A 16,119-nucleotide genomic window follows, 5' to 3' on the forward strand; every position below is an offset into this window, starting at 1 on the left:
GAGGCCTTTCCACGAGGAGTTAGCAAAGCAGAAAGCAAGATCCAGGGGAAAGATTATATGATCGCCTCCGTGTCAACTGAATTCAAGGACCTGACTAGATACTCGTGTGGGCATGGGGAGGCGCAGAAGGACATAGGTCACTGGGTTGGGAACACTGGGATGGACTGGTTGGGACACAAGTGAGCAAAAGAAAGAGACAGTTCATTATAATAGTGTTCGGTTTATGGAAAGTCAAACAGATAAAGATGCACATGTGCAAAGAAGCTGGATTATGAAGTGATGTTTTCTTTCTTACGATCTTCTGTAATGACTGGAATTTTTACAATAAGTACATCTTATTTTCTAATCAGAAACAGAAAGCTACTTCCTTACCCAAAAAACAAGAACACCAAGCCATTCAGGGCACATTCTGGTATCCCATGGCGTCACTAAGGGCCTGGACAAGAGAGAGGAGGATGTTTAGGATGGGTAGGAGGGGAGCCCCAAATTGGAGTGGCCTGTGTAGGAGTTCAAGGTGGAGAGCAAGTGAGGGTCTGGACTAGGCAGTGAGAGTGGAGAGAAAGACCCCAAGGTGCTGCCGGGGAATGGGCAGAGCCCTGGGCCCCATCCCAGCTTAGCTCTACCCACTGTGTGACTTGAGAGAGCTGCCTGACCACTCTGAGCCTCGGTTTCCCCCTATGTAACATGGGAATGGCAGGAATCTGCCTTGCGGGGTGATGGTGAGGAATAAATGAGATAGTACAAGCAGAGCCCCAGGCATGCAGCAGAGCATGTTCCAGAGGGCGGCCGCACCCCACGTACTCTGGGAGGCACAAAATGGGGGGCCAGGCAGTTAGTGCACATGAGTGAAGCTCCAGGGAGATGGGGAGACGCAGAGCAGTGGGAGGGGTAGGGTATGGGGAGGGGTGGGGATGGTGGGAGGGGTGGGACAGTGGCGGGGCGGGGCAGTGGGGAGCCTGAGAGCTGGGACTAGAGAGAAGGAGCATGTTTCTATGAGAATATGGGTGCAGAATTCACAGACCTAATTTTTCAGGAAAACCTAGTAATCCAAATTTTTATGTGAAATTGTCTGATATTTTAAGGTTCACAACTAATTGCATTAATAAGCAAATAAACAAGAATACCGTAAAGGTCAAACTCGGCTCTCCCCTCGTCCCCACACTGGTCGACCCTGGGTGAGCAGTGCAGCTGGCCTCTGGAGCAGCTCTGTCTGGTGCTGGAGCCACTGGCCCCTCGGGGCTCTAGAACACTTGGGCTGTGGTTAGTCCGAACTAAGGTGTGCTGGAAGTGCAAAATACACATCTGCTTTCGAAGACTTATAAAGAGAAACAAAAGAACATAACATATCTCTTTAATAATTTCATATTATGTTCATGTTGAAATAATATTTTGGATATATGGGGTAAAATAAAATTATGTATTAACATAAAATTCACCTGTTTCTTTTTACTTCCATACTGTGGCTACCTGAAAATTTAAAATTCCATATATGGCTTGCGTTATATTTCTACCGGGCAGCACCGTTTTCGAGGGAGAGACAGGGAAATGACCTTCTAGAACACTCAGCATGACCTTGAGGAACCCACTCAGTCTGGCCCCTCCTCACAGCTCTCGTGTCCTTGGTCACTCGGCTCCTGCCGCACTGGCCTCAGCCAGAGCCAAGAGTCTGGCCCGGCGCCCACCCTCCGGCCGTTCCTGCAGCCCAGCGCTGCTCCTCCAGTCTTCTCAGTTCGTTCTCATCCCGAATGTTCACCCTCCAAGGCTCTATGTCCTCCTCTGAAAGATGGGGTGATCACAGCACCCACCTTGCAGGCTTACCGGCCATCATGCTGTCAGGTCCTGAAGCTGTGCCGGGTGCCATGAATGCTGTTGTCATGGGCAGAGGGAGAGACCAGGGGCCTAGTGGGTGGGGAAGGTCAACGTCAGGATTCATTGTCAGTGGCAGATCATGGAGTTTGGGGCTTTATTTTCTGGCATTAGCAGATGACTGAGTGTGTGTTTTTGTGTGTGTGTGTATGTGTGAGGAATATTGGCCCTGAGCTAACGTCTGTTGTCATTCTTCTTCTTCTTTTATTTTTCTTGCTTGAGGAAGATTGTCGCTGAACTAACATTGGTGCCAGTCTTCCTCTGTTTTGTACGTGGGATACTGCCACAGCATGGCTTGATGAGCAGTGCATAGGTCCACACTCGGGATCCAAACCCAAGAAGCCCAGGCCACCAAAACGGAGCATGGGAACTTAACCACTATGCCCCTGGGCCAGCGCGCCCCCCCACCCGACCCCCTGCTGAGTGTTTTTAAAGAGGGATTGACGCGGCATGATTTGCATTTTAGAAAAGATTGTCCACTGTGGAGTTGAAACTGGAAAGAGGAAGACAAGCCCCGCCTCTACTGAGGCGGCACCTGGCTGCAGGTCTGGGCCAAGGGACAGTGACCTGGGACACGGCATCCTGAGGGCCCTAGAGCCCTGGGAACTGGAGGAGCAAATGGAGAGCAAGAAGGGAAGTCAGGAGCACCAAGGCCAAGCCTGGAGAACAGCAGCATTTAAGGGAAGAGCAGAGGAAGGGAAAGTGCAGGAGACCAACAGCAGGGGTCTGAGAAGTGGGGGGGCACCAGCAGGGAGGGAGGGGGCACGCAAGGCAGGAGAGAAGAGGGGGCGGGGCTGGGAGACCACAGCAACAGCCCTACACACCTCAGCGTGCTCACTCCATGCTGGTCCCTTCATGCCCTCTATTCACTTCCTATAATAACTCTGTGACATGAGTAAATATTGTCCCTTATTACAGATGGTGACCTCGGAGCTCAGAGAGGCTGAGTAAGTTGTCCAGGGTCCCACAGGTAGTAGTGGTGTAGCTGGGATGAGAAGTATAAACCCTGGGCCTTCTGCCCTCCCCCATGATCCTCTCATGATTCCTGAGTGACTGTTGAAGAAGTTTGGATTCTTCTGGAATTTCCTGAGAGGCCAGGCTCTCCTATAGCTATAGTCTGGAAAGAAATATTGCCATGTGTTTTCTTTCTCCAATGTATTCAGCTCAACCAGGTCCCAGGAGAGGAGAATCCCATTTTTCTCCCTTCGGATGCAAAGTATGACTGGCTTCTGGCCAAAATCTGGGTGCGCTCCAGTGACTTCCACGTCCATCAGACCATCACCCACCTTCTGTGCACACACCTGGTATCTGAAGTTTTTGGCATCGCCATGTACCGCCAGCTGCCTGCCGTGCACCCCATTTTCAAGGTATAGCAAGCTGCTGCCCCACCTGGTTGGGGAGGGCAGCCAGACATGGGGAGGGGACAGAAGGAAGGGAGGAGGGGCACTGACATCCGCACAGGAGGACTGCGGCTGAGCAGAGAGGACCCCTGGAGAGATGCTCAGGGGGCTGTCATGACCCCGAGGATGAAAGCAGCTTGGAGCCTGCTGGTTCCTGAGGACACAGGGCCTGGGCCTGACACAGACCCTGGTGGCTGGGGGGCAGAGTTTGAAGAGGCAAATAAGTTCAGCGTGACCCTTGATTGATCGCAGGTGGCAGCCCCCACCGTCACGGCCCTTCTCTCTTCCCGAATCCCACAGGCACTGACTGCTGGAGTGACTGCAGGCTAAAAATACCTCTGTGTGCCTCAGTTTCCTCATCTGTGAAACAGGGCTCAAACAGTACCCCTGTCTCATAGGATTATTGTCAAGATTAAAGTAGTTATAAATTCAGACAGGTTAAAACAGACCCTGGTCAAGCTCTAGACAAGCAGGGACTGTATCATTTTTATCATTATTGCTAAGCCTCGAGCTGCTCCCCAGGCCTCCAGCAACTACGCAGCAGCAGTGGAGGTCAGCATGCAACCGTCACTTCCTCCCTGAGCCCCAGCATCGCCCCTCCACAGCGGGCCAGGATGGGGGGTGCCGAGGGTCCCTGGAGTACCTGAGGAGGGGCAGCGCTGGTCAGGAGGCGTTCTCTGAGATCCTCTCCTGCTCCTCCACTCAGCTCCTGGTGGCACATGTGCGGTTCACCATCGCCATCAACACCAAGGCCCGCGAGCAGCTCATCTGCGAGTATGGCCTGTTTGACAAGGTGGGTGTCCCCGCCCCCTGCGTGCCGGGAAGAGCCCAGCCTGGCGGGCACCCACTTCTCAGAGCCTCGGTGACTTCCCCGCCACCCCTGAGCTGAGGTCCAGGTTTCCTCTCAGGAGCCCAGGCCCCTGGCGTCACAGGGGCGGAGGCCTGGGAAGGGTGGGACGCTGGAGGCGCTCCCTGTGAAGGCTCCCCAGGTCCTCTGGCCAGTGTCCTGCCCCTTCCACGCAGCCCCCAGGCGAGCTCTCCTCTTCCCAGCTCTGCCTGCTGCTCCCCAACATTTCTTCCTCCTCCCTGTCGACTCCCTGTCACCTCCCCCGACACTGTCCTCAGGCGTGTGGGTATTTACCCTATCTCCTGGCACCCACTCCTCGCCTCCTACACACTAGGGCCCTGCGTCTCCTCTCCTGCTCTGCCGCCCATCACTCTGAGCACAGCCTCCCACCCTCTGCCCTTCCAGGCGCTCAGCACCCCCAACCCGCTCTCCCCCTCAGTGGAGCCTTGGGTCCCTCCCCACCCCTCCCCTTCTCTCAGGCAGCACCCCACCCCGTTTTGACCCTCTGTAACCTTACCAAGCCTAGCCCCTCGTGGTAGCCCTCCCCGCAACCTTCCCTCCCTTTAGTGAGCCGCCATATGATCACCAAGGTTGGGCCACTGTTTGCAAATGACAAACCCAACTCACACCAGCGGCAGCTGGACAGGAAATGTATTATCTCTTGCACCTGGACCTAATGGGGTGAGGGAGCCTCAGACGATGCCGCCAGGGTGCAAGCACGCTGGCTCCCATTTCTTTCTTTCTTTAAACTGTGTTGGCCCCATTCTCCCAGGCAGGCTCTGCAGACAGGCTTGTCCCCATGAGAGGGGGACAGAACCATTCACAGCAAGCTCCAGGCTCATGTTCCTCCCAGTGGCCACTACCTCCCATCCAAATAGAAAACAGTAGGGAGCAACTCTGATTGGTCCTGCTTGGGTCCCAGCACCCCAGTCCTCCTCTGAAGATTCTGTGCCCCGACTGCCAGCCACAGTGTGTGCCCGTGCAGGCCTGCGAGCACGTGTGTGCGCCTGCCTCTCTGCAGCTGGGAGGAGGACCAGTGTCCCACCTTGAGCACCTCTCCAGCCCTCACCTAAGCACACGACAGGCCCTCAGCAGAGTTGAGTGGGTCCCGCGGGCTGCCAATCTGCCCTTCTCTTTAGCCGAAAGATGAGGTCACTGACAGAAGTGCTCGGACCCTGAGCAGCCTGTGCTCAGAACTAGAGCAGGCCCGAGGGCTGCCCCAGCCCAGGCCCCACACTGCCAGGTGTCCCCGCCGCCTTCCTGGGGTGGGAGCTCGCCCCTCCCTCCTGCGACTGCCCCAGTCCCTGCCCTCCCTCTCCGCTTCAGCCCCTCGCATTAGATCCGGCAGCGGCTCCTCCCTGAAACCGCCTCACCTGGCTGCCTTGGCGTTCTCTGAGTGAACGTCCCTCCTACCCCGCCTCACAGGACACTGGTTTGCCCCTCTGCATGCCTGGCCACCCACTGCCCGCTCACAGATTCTCATGGCGAGCTCTGGGGCTGTAAGGCTGGAGACGGGGATCCGGCCTCAGCTCACAGCGCCTCTCCCCTCCCACTCAAGGCCAACGCCACAGGGGGCGGTGGGCACGTGCAGATGGTGCAGAAGGCCATGCGGGACCTGACCTACCCCTCCCTGTGCTTCCCGGAGGCCATCAAGGCCCGGGGCATGGACAGCACAGAGGACATTCCCTACTACTTCTACCGGGACGACGGGCTCCTGGTGTGGGAGGCCATCAAGACGTGAGTGCGTGGGGGCTGTGGGACACGCTCTGCGCAGGAGCGGAGGGCCTGGCAGAGTGGGCGCGGGCATTGACGGACCAGGCCCGATGCCTAGATTGCTGACTCAGTGGGCCAGGGGCCTGGCTCCATTGTCAGGGCACTGATGGGGGAATGGGGGTGTGTGGGGGGAGGTATGTGTGCGACCTGAGTCTGGACATTAGAGAGTAAGTGACAGGGTCACCATGATGCCCTGCCCTGGGGTGCGGGGGCACAGGTCTGCAGGCCCCGGCTAGGCCACCCACTCCTAGCTGGGCCCCTCCTCCTGCGCCAGGTTCACGGCCGACGTGGTGAACATCTACTATGAGAGTGACCAGGTGGTGGTGGAGGACCAGGAGCTGCAGGACTTCGTGAAGGACGTTTATGTGTACGGCATGCGAGGCAAGAAGGCCTCAGGTAGGGCCGCCCTGGCTCTCCTCCCAGCTCCTCTTCTGTTCTTCCCTGCACCTCCGACTTTCCTTGGACAGTGCTGGCCTGTGGCCTCCACTTTAGCACCCGATGCTGGAGCCAGAGCCCCCAAGGGACCCCTGCCTACCAGTACGCCTCACAGGGACATCTCAGAGGCTTTCTGTGGCCCTTAGGAGCCCGGGTCAGAAATATCTGGAACACTGGGCCAATCTGCTATCCCCTCCCAATGTATCTTGCTGTTGCCTGGGCCCTCCAGCACTTGTGTGGGAACCCAGGGTCGGGGTAGGGGTGAGGTGGGTCTCCGCTGGTCAGGTGTCTCTCCCGGGATGGGGCCTCAGCCAGCCGGTGGCTCCACCCCAGGCTTCCCCAAGTCCCTCAAGAGCCGGGAGCAGCTGTGCGAGTACCTGACGGTGGTCATCTTCACGGCCTCGGCCCAGCACGCAGCGGTGAACTTTGGCCAGGTGGGCAAGGGCAGGGCGAGCCCCCCCAGGCCGGAAATTGCCCAGGTCACCTTGACTGCTCCTGGTGGCCGGGCAGGGCGGCCTTCTTCCCAGTCTTCCCTGGGGAGGTGGGGAGGGGGGCTACCTTGGCAGCCCCAGGGCCAGGAACCGGGTGTTCCCATGGGAATTCTGCCCACAAAGCTGAGGGCTTCGGCCACAGAGAGGGCCTGTGGAGGGACGGCCCAGGCCCTGCTGCGGCAGGAGAAGGGGACAGGGGGAGGAGACACTGGTGGCCGGGCCGCTGCCCTCCAGTCGGGCAGGTGTGGGCTGGCCGGCTGCAGTGGGCAGCGGCTGGCTGAGGAGGGCCCACGTGCGTCCGTGGCTGCCCCCACAGTATGACTGGTGCTCCTGGATCCCCAATGCCCCCCCCACCATGCGGGCCCCGCCACCGACGGCCAAGGGCATAGTCACCATCGAGCAGATCGTGGACACGCTGCCAGACCGCGGCCGCTCCTGCTGGCATCTGGGTGCAGTGTGGGCGCTGAGCCAGTTCCAAGAGAATGAGGTGAGGTGGCGGAGAGGCTGTTCTGCCTCCTCTGGTGGGCAGGTTACCTGGGTTTAACCCATTTCTCAACCTCAGGGGTCTGTGATGCGGGGCTCAGGCTGGGCACCTGCCAGCCAGGCATCCTGACTTCTAAGGCTGGAGGGGCCCGAGAAGTCCTCAGGCCTCAGCCTGGCCAGAGCTTGGGGGGGGCGGGGCAGGTGAGCACAGGGACTCTGCTCCACTGGGGACTTTCCCACCAGGGCACACCCACCACCCCCAGCCACTGACAAAGCTCTTTCACATGTGTTTCCCCGACACCCCAGAGGCAACAACTGAGAGTTTCCTGGGTCTCCTTCGAGACAGTGCATGCCCGTACACCTTGTTTAAACCTAATCTCGAAGCTGGGCATCCCTGTAGACACAGCCCCCTGGCTCAGTGCTGCACAGAATGACTGGACCAGTCCAACCAGCCCCAGAGCCCTGGCATTTTCATGGGTGTTGAAGTTGCCTTGGGGCCTTTGCTAATGCGTTGGTCCCTCACTCACATCCTGTAAATGTGTCTCTGCCTGTGTGTTCAGTGGGGCCAGAGGACACATTTCTAGTAGAGGAATTGCTTGAAACTGAACTGCCCGCCACAAACTAAATGCCAAACCCCATCGATAGCATGTGATGTTTCTCCCACCCTTTCCAGCCTGGGTATGAAACTTGCCAATTCTAACAATTCAATCGTTTTTTAAAAGATATGTCCAGTTTTAATTTGCAGACACCAGTGTGAGTGTGTGAATGAGCACACCACCCCACTAGGGCCCGGCTGTGGCCGTCCTGGGCTGGAGAGAAGGCCAGCGCAGGCCCTGCGTCCCTGCGGCCTGAGGCCAGGGGGGAAGGCAGGAGTGCTGTGTAGGACAGGGCAGAGCAGGGCTCCACAGCGACAGGCCCCCACAGCCAGGACCACCGCCAACCTCCCATTCGCCTACACCATCACGTGTCCTTTTAGCCACCCTACAGCTGTAGCAGGGCCATCATTTTTCCCTTTATCTGTGAGGCCTCAGCCCAGGAGCATTCTTGGAGTTCACTCAGCAGGCGGCAGAAGGTGGACATGGGAAGATGGGCACAGGCTCCCTCCCTCGCCTCCCAAGGGGCGGTGTGTGGGGATGGCTCAAGGCCCGTCTGTCGGTGTTTGGGCCCTCAGCTATACCTGGGCATGTACCCAGAGGAGCATTTCATCGAGAAGCCTGTAAAGGAGGCCATGGCCCGATTCCGCAAGAACCTTGACGCCATCGTCAGCGTGATCGCCGAGCGCAACAAGAACAAGAAGCTGCCGTATTACTACTTGTCCCCAGACCGGATTCCCAACAGTGTGGCTATCTGAGTGGTTGCCTGAGCCGGTCTCACTTTAGGACAGCCAGCTGCTCAAGGCTGGGCTTGGCGCCCAGACTCCAGCCTGCGCGGGCTGGCGGGATCCTGGGGTGGCCACGGGCAGGCCTCCTGGCAGCTCGCTCCTTAGGACCCAGATTCCTGGGAATTCTGCCCTCAGGCCCCAGGCTGACTGGCTTCAAACCAAAGGCTGCCCCAGGTTGGGCCACGTTTTAGCTAAGCTTTGGTGCATTTTCCTGTTCGCTCCTCAGTCTTTGGTGAATCTCATTCTTGGAGCAAAGTGTGTAAATACCGCGGGGACCCCTCGTACACGGGGCAGGACTGGGTAGCTTCCTGCCCTGTGCCCAGCTCAGCCTTCCACACCAGGCAGCAACAGCCAATCAGGCTAACTGGTAGACGTTCATTCTTGTTGGAGACGTGAAAGGATTATTTTCTGTTCTATTTATGCTTCGTCCAATGTCTTGCATATAGTAGGTTCCCAAATAAATTTCTGTTACATGAATTAAGGATTGGTTGTCATAAAAATAAAGGAGTGCTTTTAAAAATAGGTCTCCTTCCACATGCTATGTTCCAGTTGCCCCAAACAACTCATGCCCCTCCCCTCAGCAAAAAAAGCCATAATCATTGTGATTCCATCTAGGCAAAAGGCGCCCCCAACCCCAGTCCGGATAGAAGGTGCTTTTCTCCTCTTCTTTGCCCTGAAAGCTCCGACTCTTCAGAACATATCCCAGTGTCATCGCCTCTGGGGAGGCATCCTTGGTTGCCCAGATAGAGTTCATCTCTCCCCCAAGGCTTTGTCCAGACCTCTGTTGTTGTCCTCTTATGTGGTCCTCCGAGCTCCTGGAGGACAAAGAAACTACCTTACTTGTTTCTGTGGCCTGGCGCTGGCCCAGAACTGGCATAAGGCACCAGCCTGTTGCTCCCTCATTTTCCTCCTGGCAGGGCACCTAATGGACAGATTCCAGACATTGTCTCAGGAGCTGGGGACTGCTTTCTTCTACAGCAGGGAACTCAACATGACTTAAAATAACAATGTATTTTTTTCCCCAAGGCCCAAGAAGCAGAGCCAGCCCTGAGCCTGGGCATGGTGAGCCACTGTCTCCTCCTACACACATACCCAACCCACAGCCCCCAGGTCCTGGCTTCAGAATTGGGTCCACAGGTCTCCAGGATTTCTGGAAGGTGTACCTGATGTGGCAGGCCAGCAGCTCAGTGTTTGGGTAAAAGGCTTCCACCAGGGCCAAGATGGCATGAGAGAAGGTGTGCATGTGTTCCTGAAACCACAAGTCCCCCTGAGGAAACTTGGCCATTGGGGTGGGTACTAGAGAGACTGAGGTACAGCCTCTTACTGCCCAAGACTTCCTACCATCCCTCTGAGAACTGCCCACCAACTTGTGAATGACCTTGGTGACAGACCCCATAAACAAATGGTCTTGGTGGAGGCACTCAGCTCCATGTCCCCACAAGAGCCAACATACCAACTTTTATTACCCACAAGGCCATGCGAGACAGGAGGAGGGAGCAGGGAGGAAGAGAAGCAGGCAAGGGTGGTGATGCAGGTCTGACACATGTGGAAGAAGAGAGAGAAGGAAAGACTGAGTATAAAGGGCTTCAGATTGCAGTGTACTGCTAAGAAAGTCTTGCTCCAGCTAATAGGGAGTCCTCAAACAAAGGTGCCCATTACAGAAATCTTGCATTAAGCAGGAATGAGAAAAATGATGCAGGCATGAGTGTCACAGAGATCCAAAGGTGTAGCAACCAGAGTTGTGAGTCAGTTCTGTTCTCTGCTGCTGGATATTTGAGTAGCACAGCTCCATTGCTGCCACAGAGGAGGAAAAGCCCCAATTCTGTGCATAAACACCATCCAAATCTCTGCCTGACCCCTCAGCCACCCAGGCATGGAGCCAACTGCAAACAGCTCAATTGAAGATAAAACAAACTGAGATTTGATCTTTCAAACAGTTTTCAGTTTAAGTTCAACCAAGTTAACTGCTTGCTTAAAAAAAAAAAAACACTCTTCCAAGCAGTATAACAGAACTCAGAATCTCTACAAAATAACATTCACGACAGACAGAGCACAATCCAAAATTACTTAACGTACAGAGCATTAGGAAAACGTGACCTAGTCTCAAGGGAAAAGACAACCAAGAGAGACTAGTCACAAGATGACCCAGATGTTGGAATTAGGCGACAGTGATTTTAATGAAGTTTTTATAGCTGTGCTCAAGGAGTTAAAGGAAATATGCTATCAGTTTATGAAAGGATAGGAAATCTCAGCAGAAAATTAAACATAGAAGAAGAGGAAGAGGAGGAGAGGGAGAGGGATGAAGTAGAAGGAGGGGCAGGGGAAGGAAGAGGTAGAAGAAAGAAGGAAGAATGAGGAGGGGAGGAGGAGGGGACGAACCAGTACCAAATGGAACTCAAAATATATGGAAAAGAATAACTGAAGGGGCTTACTAGCAGAACAGAGATGGCAGAGCAAAGAGACCGTGAACTTGAAGATAGATCAATAGAAATGATCCAATTTGAACTACAGAGAGAATTTTCTTTTTGCATAAATAGAGCCTCAGATCTGTAGGCAATATCAAAAGTTAACAAACATGTAATTGGAGTCCCAGAAGAAGAGGGGAAGTGAAAGAGAATGGGGCAGAACAAATATGTGGAGCAATAAAGTCCACAAAGTCCCAAATTTGGTGAAAGACATAAATTTATAGCTTCAAGAAGTTCAGCCAAACCCAAACAGAATAAATACAAAGAAAACCATATTTCAGTGTCAAAGTCCTCAAAACCAGAGTTAAAGAGAAAAGTCTTCAAAACAGTGACATATATAATGGAATGATTTGAATTATAGACGACTTTTCATCAGAAACTGTGAGGGCCAGAAGACAGTGGAAGAGCGTTAGAAAGCCTTGAATGAAAACAATCACCAACACAGAATTCTGTAATCAGCAAAAACTTCCTTCAAGTATGAAAATAAAGACATTTTCAGGTAAAATAAAACTAAGAGAATCTATCACCAGGAGATCCACACTACAAGAAATGCTGAAGGAAATTCTTCAGGCTGAGGGGAAATGACACCAGATGGAAACTCAGATCCTCAAGAAGGATAGACAACTATTATAAATGGTAAATATTTGGTGAATGAAGAGACTCCCCCCTTAATTCCTTTAAAATACACATGACTGTTTAAAGCAAACATTGTAACATTGTCATGTGGCATTTATAATACACGTAAGCATAACACATGTGAAGTAGCATAAAAGACAATGGGTATTAAATGGACTTTTTTGGTCTAATGGTTTCTACATCTTACATCAAGTGGTACAATGTTAATTCTAAGTAGCTTGTGAAAATTTAAATAGGTAGATTATGATACTTAGAGCAGCCATTAAAAATAATGTATAGCTAAGGACCCATAGATGACTTAAAATGGAATTCTAAAAATACATAAATAATTAAAAGAAAGTAGGAAAAGAGGAACAAAGAAAAACAGAGGGGACAAACAAATCAAACAATAAAATGGTAGACAAAGAACCAACCATATCAATAATTACATCAAATGTTAGTGGACTAAAAACTCCAACTAAAAGGCAGAGATTATCAGAATAGATTTTAAAAATCAATACCCAACAACATGCTTTATACAAGATACACACTTTAAATATATACAGCAGGGGAAGCAAATTTTTTCTGTAAAACATTTTAGATTTGGCAGGTTACATACAATCTGTTGTATTTTTAAAAACAATCTCTTAAAAATGTAAAACACAATCCTAGCTCAAGGGTGTTACAAAAACAGGCCATGGGCTAGATTTGACCAGCGGGCTGTAGTTTGCCAGCCCCTGACATAAAGAGACAGATAGGAAGATTTACATACGGCAAATAAGCACATAAGATGCACATAAAAAGATGCTCCACATCATTAGTTATTAGGAAAATGCAAATTAAAACCACAATGAAATACAACTACACATCTATAAGAATAGAAAAATTCTTGTATTTTATGTTGGTGACTGACAACACCAGATGTTGGCAAGAAAATGAAAGAACTGGACCCCTCACACATTGTCAGTAGGGATATAAAATGGTACACTTGCTTTGGAAAAAGATCTGTTTCGTTTCTTATAAAACCAAAGATATCCCTACTCTCTCTGAACCAGCATTCCATTCCTAGGTGTTTACCAAGAGAAATGAAAACATATGTCCACAAAAATGTTCTCAGCAGTTCTATTCATAAGAGACAAAAACTGGAAACAACTCACGTATCCAGCAGTAAGAAAATGGATGAAGAGACTGGCATATCCATGCAGTGGAATACTATTCAACAATAAAAAGGAATGAGCTAACCAATAAAATAGCATAGAAGAAACTCAGAAACATTCTGCTGACTGAAAGAACGCTTACACAAAAGAGTATATACTGTGTGACTCTGTTAAAATTAAATTTTAGGGCAAGCTGAAAACAAAAAATCAGAACAATCTTTACCTTGGGAGGTATGGGGACAGGCGTGGACTGGAAAAGGGCATGAGAAGTTTCAGGATTGAGAGAATGTTCTGGATTTAATAGGGGTTTGGGTTACACAGGTGGATACATTTGTCAAAACTCATCAAACCCTAACTGAAGATTTATGCATTTCACTGTATGTAAATTTTACCTAAGAACATAAAGAACCATAAACAAATATTCTAGGTAATGCTACAGACTGAAGTGGTTGGGGTGAAGTATACTTACTCTTTCCATTTCCTCTGAAATGCATGAAAAAAAAGATGGAAGATAGAGTGATGAATAGAGGGAGATAATGTGGTAAAGCGTATATAGCAAAATGCGAATTGTAGAATCTAGGATATATGTATTCTCACTATATAACTATTGAAACTTTGTTAATTATACCTCAATAAAAAAGATGAAAATTAAAATGGTAGCTGCCATTTGTGGAGAGCCTCCTATGGGCCAGGCACCTTATGGATATTCTCTTATTTGATCCCAACAACCACCTTTCAGAGTTGAGGTTATCATTACTAATTTTTGAGTAAGGAAGATCGGAGAGAGATTAATTGCCTGAGTTCATCCAGCTGGTTAAATAGCTGAGGCAGGATTTAAACCTCCTATGATAGGAATGTTGAAAGACTGAAAAATATGCCTGGATTTGTGTTTATCTACAATGAAAAGAGATCTATTGTGGGTTTTTTAAAAATTAAAAAACTTTAAACAGACATGGGCAGTAAACAAAAGATGCTCCAGCTCATTTATCTGAGACATGCAAAGTGAAAAAACATCAACGAGACACAAGGGAATGCCAATCAATCATTTTAGTGACAAATTAAAAAGCCTCATGACAATGTAAGGAAAGACACATTCTCACAGTGGGAAGCTAAGTGAATAATTCTGGAGATCAGTTTTGCAACTTCAAAGTTAAAATGTCTCTACCCCTTTTTTCTACTTCTAGGAATTTATCTTCAGAACTACCCCTCCCTTCTAACCCCACGCAGCCAAGCGTGCAAAGATAAATGGCCCGGATGTGGATTTCAGCCTTGTTTCTAGTAACAACAATTCGTTTCTAATATTAAACACTTAAAAATCTATATCAATAAGGATTTAGTGAATTTAGTTAACTAAATTCTGCATTAGTTAGAATAAGGTCGATATGTATGTTCCACCCTAGAAAAATATTAGACTGGTTGTTAGGGGAAAAAGCCAGCTGTGAAGTGGTGTGTCACGTGACTGCATCGTGCTTCATTTACACATGAAATATGTGATGCCGCGCCTCTCTGACCATGGCTCAGAAGCCTGGGCACTGCCCTCCCAGCAGGGCCGAGCACTGCTCCTGCCCAGGGCCTTCCCCTGGCAAAGGGGCTGAGTTTGACTTCCTTCCTCTTTTGCTTTTACCATGCTGACAGCTTTGATTGTCCTAAGCCCTGCCCCTACCCTGAGTGTTTCATCAGACCTTTCATCTTTTCCAAAGAGAGGCCAGCCCCCTGGCCATCTGGTCAGCTCGATTGTAGCCCCGGGGTCATCCTCCTCCCGCTGGCCTGACACTCCAAGCGGTGAGGAGCAGCAAGCACGTCCTAGGCAGAGCCAGGGGCAGAGCTGCGCTGGGCTGCTGGTGCCGGGCCCTGGGTCCCTTCTTACCTGCCTCCAGCCTGCTGTCCTTCCAGGCCTGGAAGAAGGAGCTCTGAGCAGATCCTTTAACAAGGGCAACGGGGAGACTGGTTAGTACTGCCTTCATCTCCCAGCTGCCCTGGAGGGGGCACAGCAGGACTGGGCAGCCCCACTCCACAGGTGAGGACACTGATGAAGCTCAGCCAAGAGCAGGAACCCATGAGAGGCTGAGGGGAGCCGGGTCTACCAGGCCGAGCTGCCGCTCTTCCGCGATGCCTCTGGTGATCCTGCACCAAACCAAAGCACCTTTCATCGCCAACATTTTCAGAATCTACCTCAAGTGCCTCTGAAGCAGTGAAGCCTTTGCCGCCAGGTCTCGGGTGGGCAGGACTGCAACAGATCAGAGGTTGACCGGGGAGCTACTAGTTCAACCCAGCAGGCAGCACAGTTCCAGGAACCCCACGGCCTCCCTCACTTCCTCCATCTCCGATGGTGGAATGAGCCCAGAGATGCCAACTCTGATCCCTGGGCCTGGGCCTCTGCAGGGCTGACTCAGAGTGGGCGGGAGAATTGGAAATTGGCTGCATTTCCTCCCAAACACCCCAGAAACTGGCTGAGATCTCCAGGGTAGGGAGGGAGGAGAGTCTTGTGAGTCAGAGTGTGACTAGAGCAATGCCCTCGCTGGGCCTCAGTTTCCCAGCTACACGCAGGGGTCAGACTAGAGTAGCTGTTCTTAGTTCGGGGGAGAGATGCGGAGAGGAAGCACAGACCACTGTGAAAATCAGATAAAAGCTTTGGGCGTTTCCCTGGGAGTGTAAGACGGCACTCACTCAGTCCTTGAGGGACCACACACCTCCTGCAGCTGAGGAAAGAGCCTCTGCACCAGGGTACCCAGAAGACTGGATTTTATGGACCAGAAAAGTTTTGAAAAAAATCTGGAGGGACGTTTGGGTTACCAAGTTCTTATTGATAAGAACCAACCAAACAACAAAAAACACTCCCACCAAAAGCTCCCACCTACTATCAGCACCACTTCATACCAGGACATTAAACAACAGAAAGTAGAATAATACGACTAATGGACAACTCTACTCCTTCTCACAACACAACCTACATTGCTTTTTTCCCCTATCTCCCCTGATGTTCCTGCCGACTATGCCACAGCAGTGCCAGGAACCACACCCGAGCCAGCACAGCTCTAGGGGAGTGCCTGACACTGTGCTTCTCACCTGGAGATGGAAGGTGGTACGGGGATCAAAGTGGAGCCCAGGCTTGGTTCCCTGGACCCCTTGACTTCCAGACCCCTCCCGTCATGTGCAGGGGACGATCACGCCAGCAGAGTCTGGACTCTGCTCCTCTCATTTCAGCT

The 16,119-nt window shown here is 51.6% G+C and overlaps 1 protein-coding gene across 1 annotated transcript in view; it reads left to right on the plus strand.

The window, feature by feature from the left end:
• The window catches only part of ALOX5 (arachidonate 5-lipoxygenase), a 56,549-nt gene extending 47,353 nt beyond the window's left edge, over positions 1-9,196 (plus strand). Inside the window, exons 8-14 of the mRNA XM_070569187.1 lie at positions 3,030-3,233; positions 3,973-4,059; positions 5,672-5,850; positions 6,161-6,282; positions 6,655-6,755; positions 7,129-7,299; positions 8,467-9,196. Coding sequence (XP_070425288.1) covers positions 3,030-3,233; positions 3,973-4,059; positions 5,672-5,850; positions 6,161-6,282; positions 6,655-6,755; positions 7,129-7,299; positions 8,467-8,646 — 1,044 coding nt within the window. The 3' untranslated portion in view covers positions 8,647-9,196. The remainder of the gene's footprint in view (positions 1-3,029; positions 3,234-3,972; positions 4,060-5,671; positions 5,851-6,160; positions 6,283-6,654; positions 6,756-7,128; positions 7,300-8,466) is intronic.
• The last annotated feature ends 6,923 nt before the right edge of the window (positions 9,197-16,119 follow it).

Source organism: Equus przewalskii, chromosome 1 (genome assembly GCF_037783145.1).
Source record: "Equus przewalskii isolate Varuska chromosome 1, EquPr2, whole genome shotgun sequence".
Classification (NCBI taxonomy): domain Eukaryota; kingdom Metazoa; phylum Chordata; class Mammalia; order Perissodactyla; family Equidae; genus Equus; species Equus przewalskii.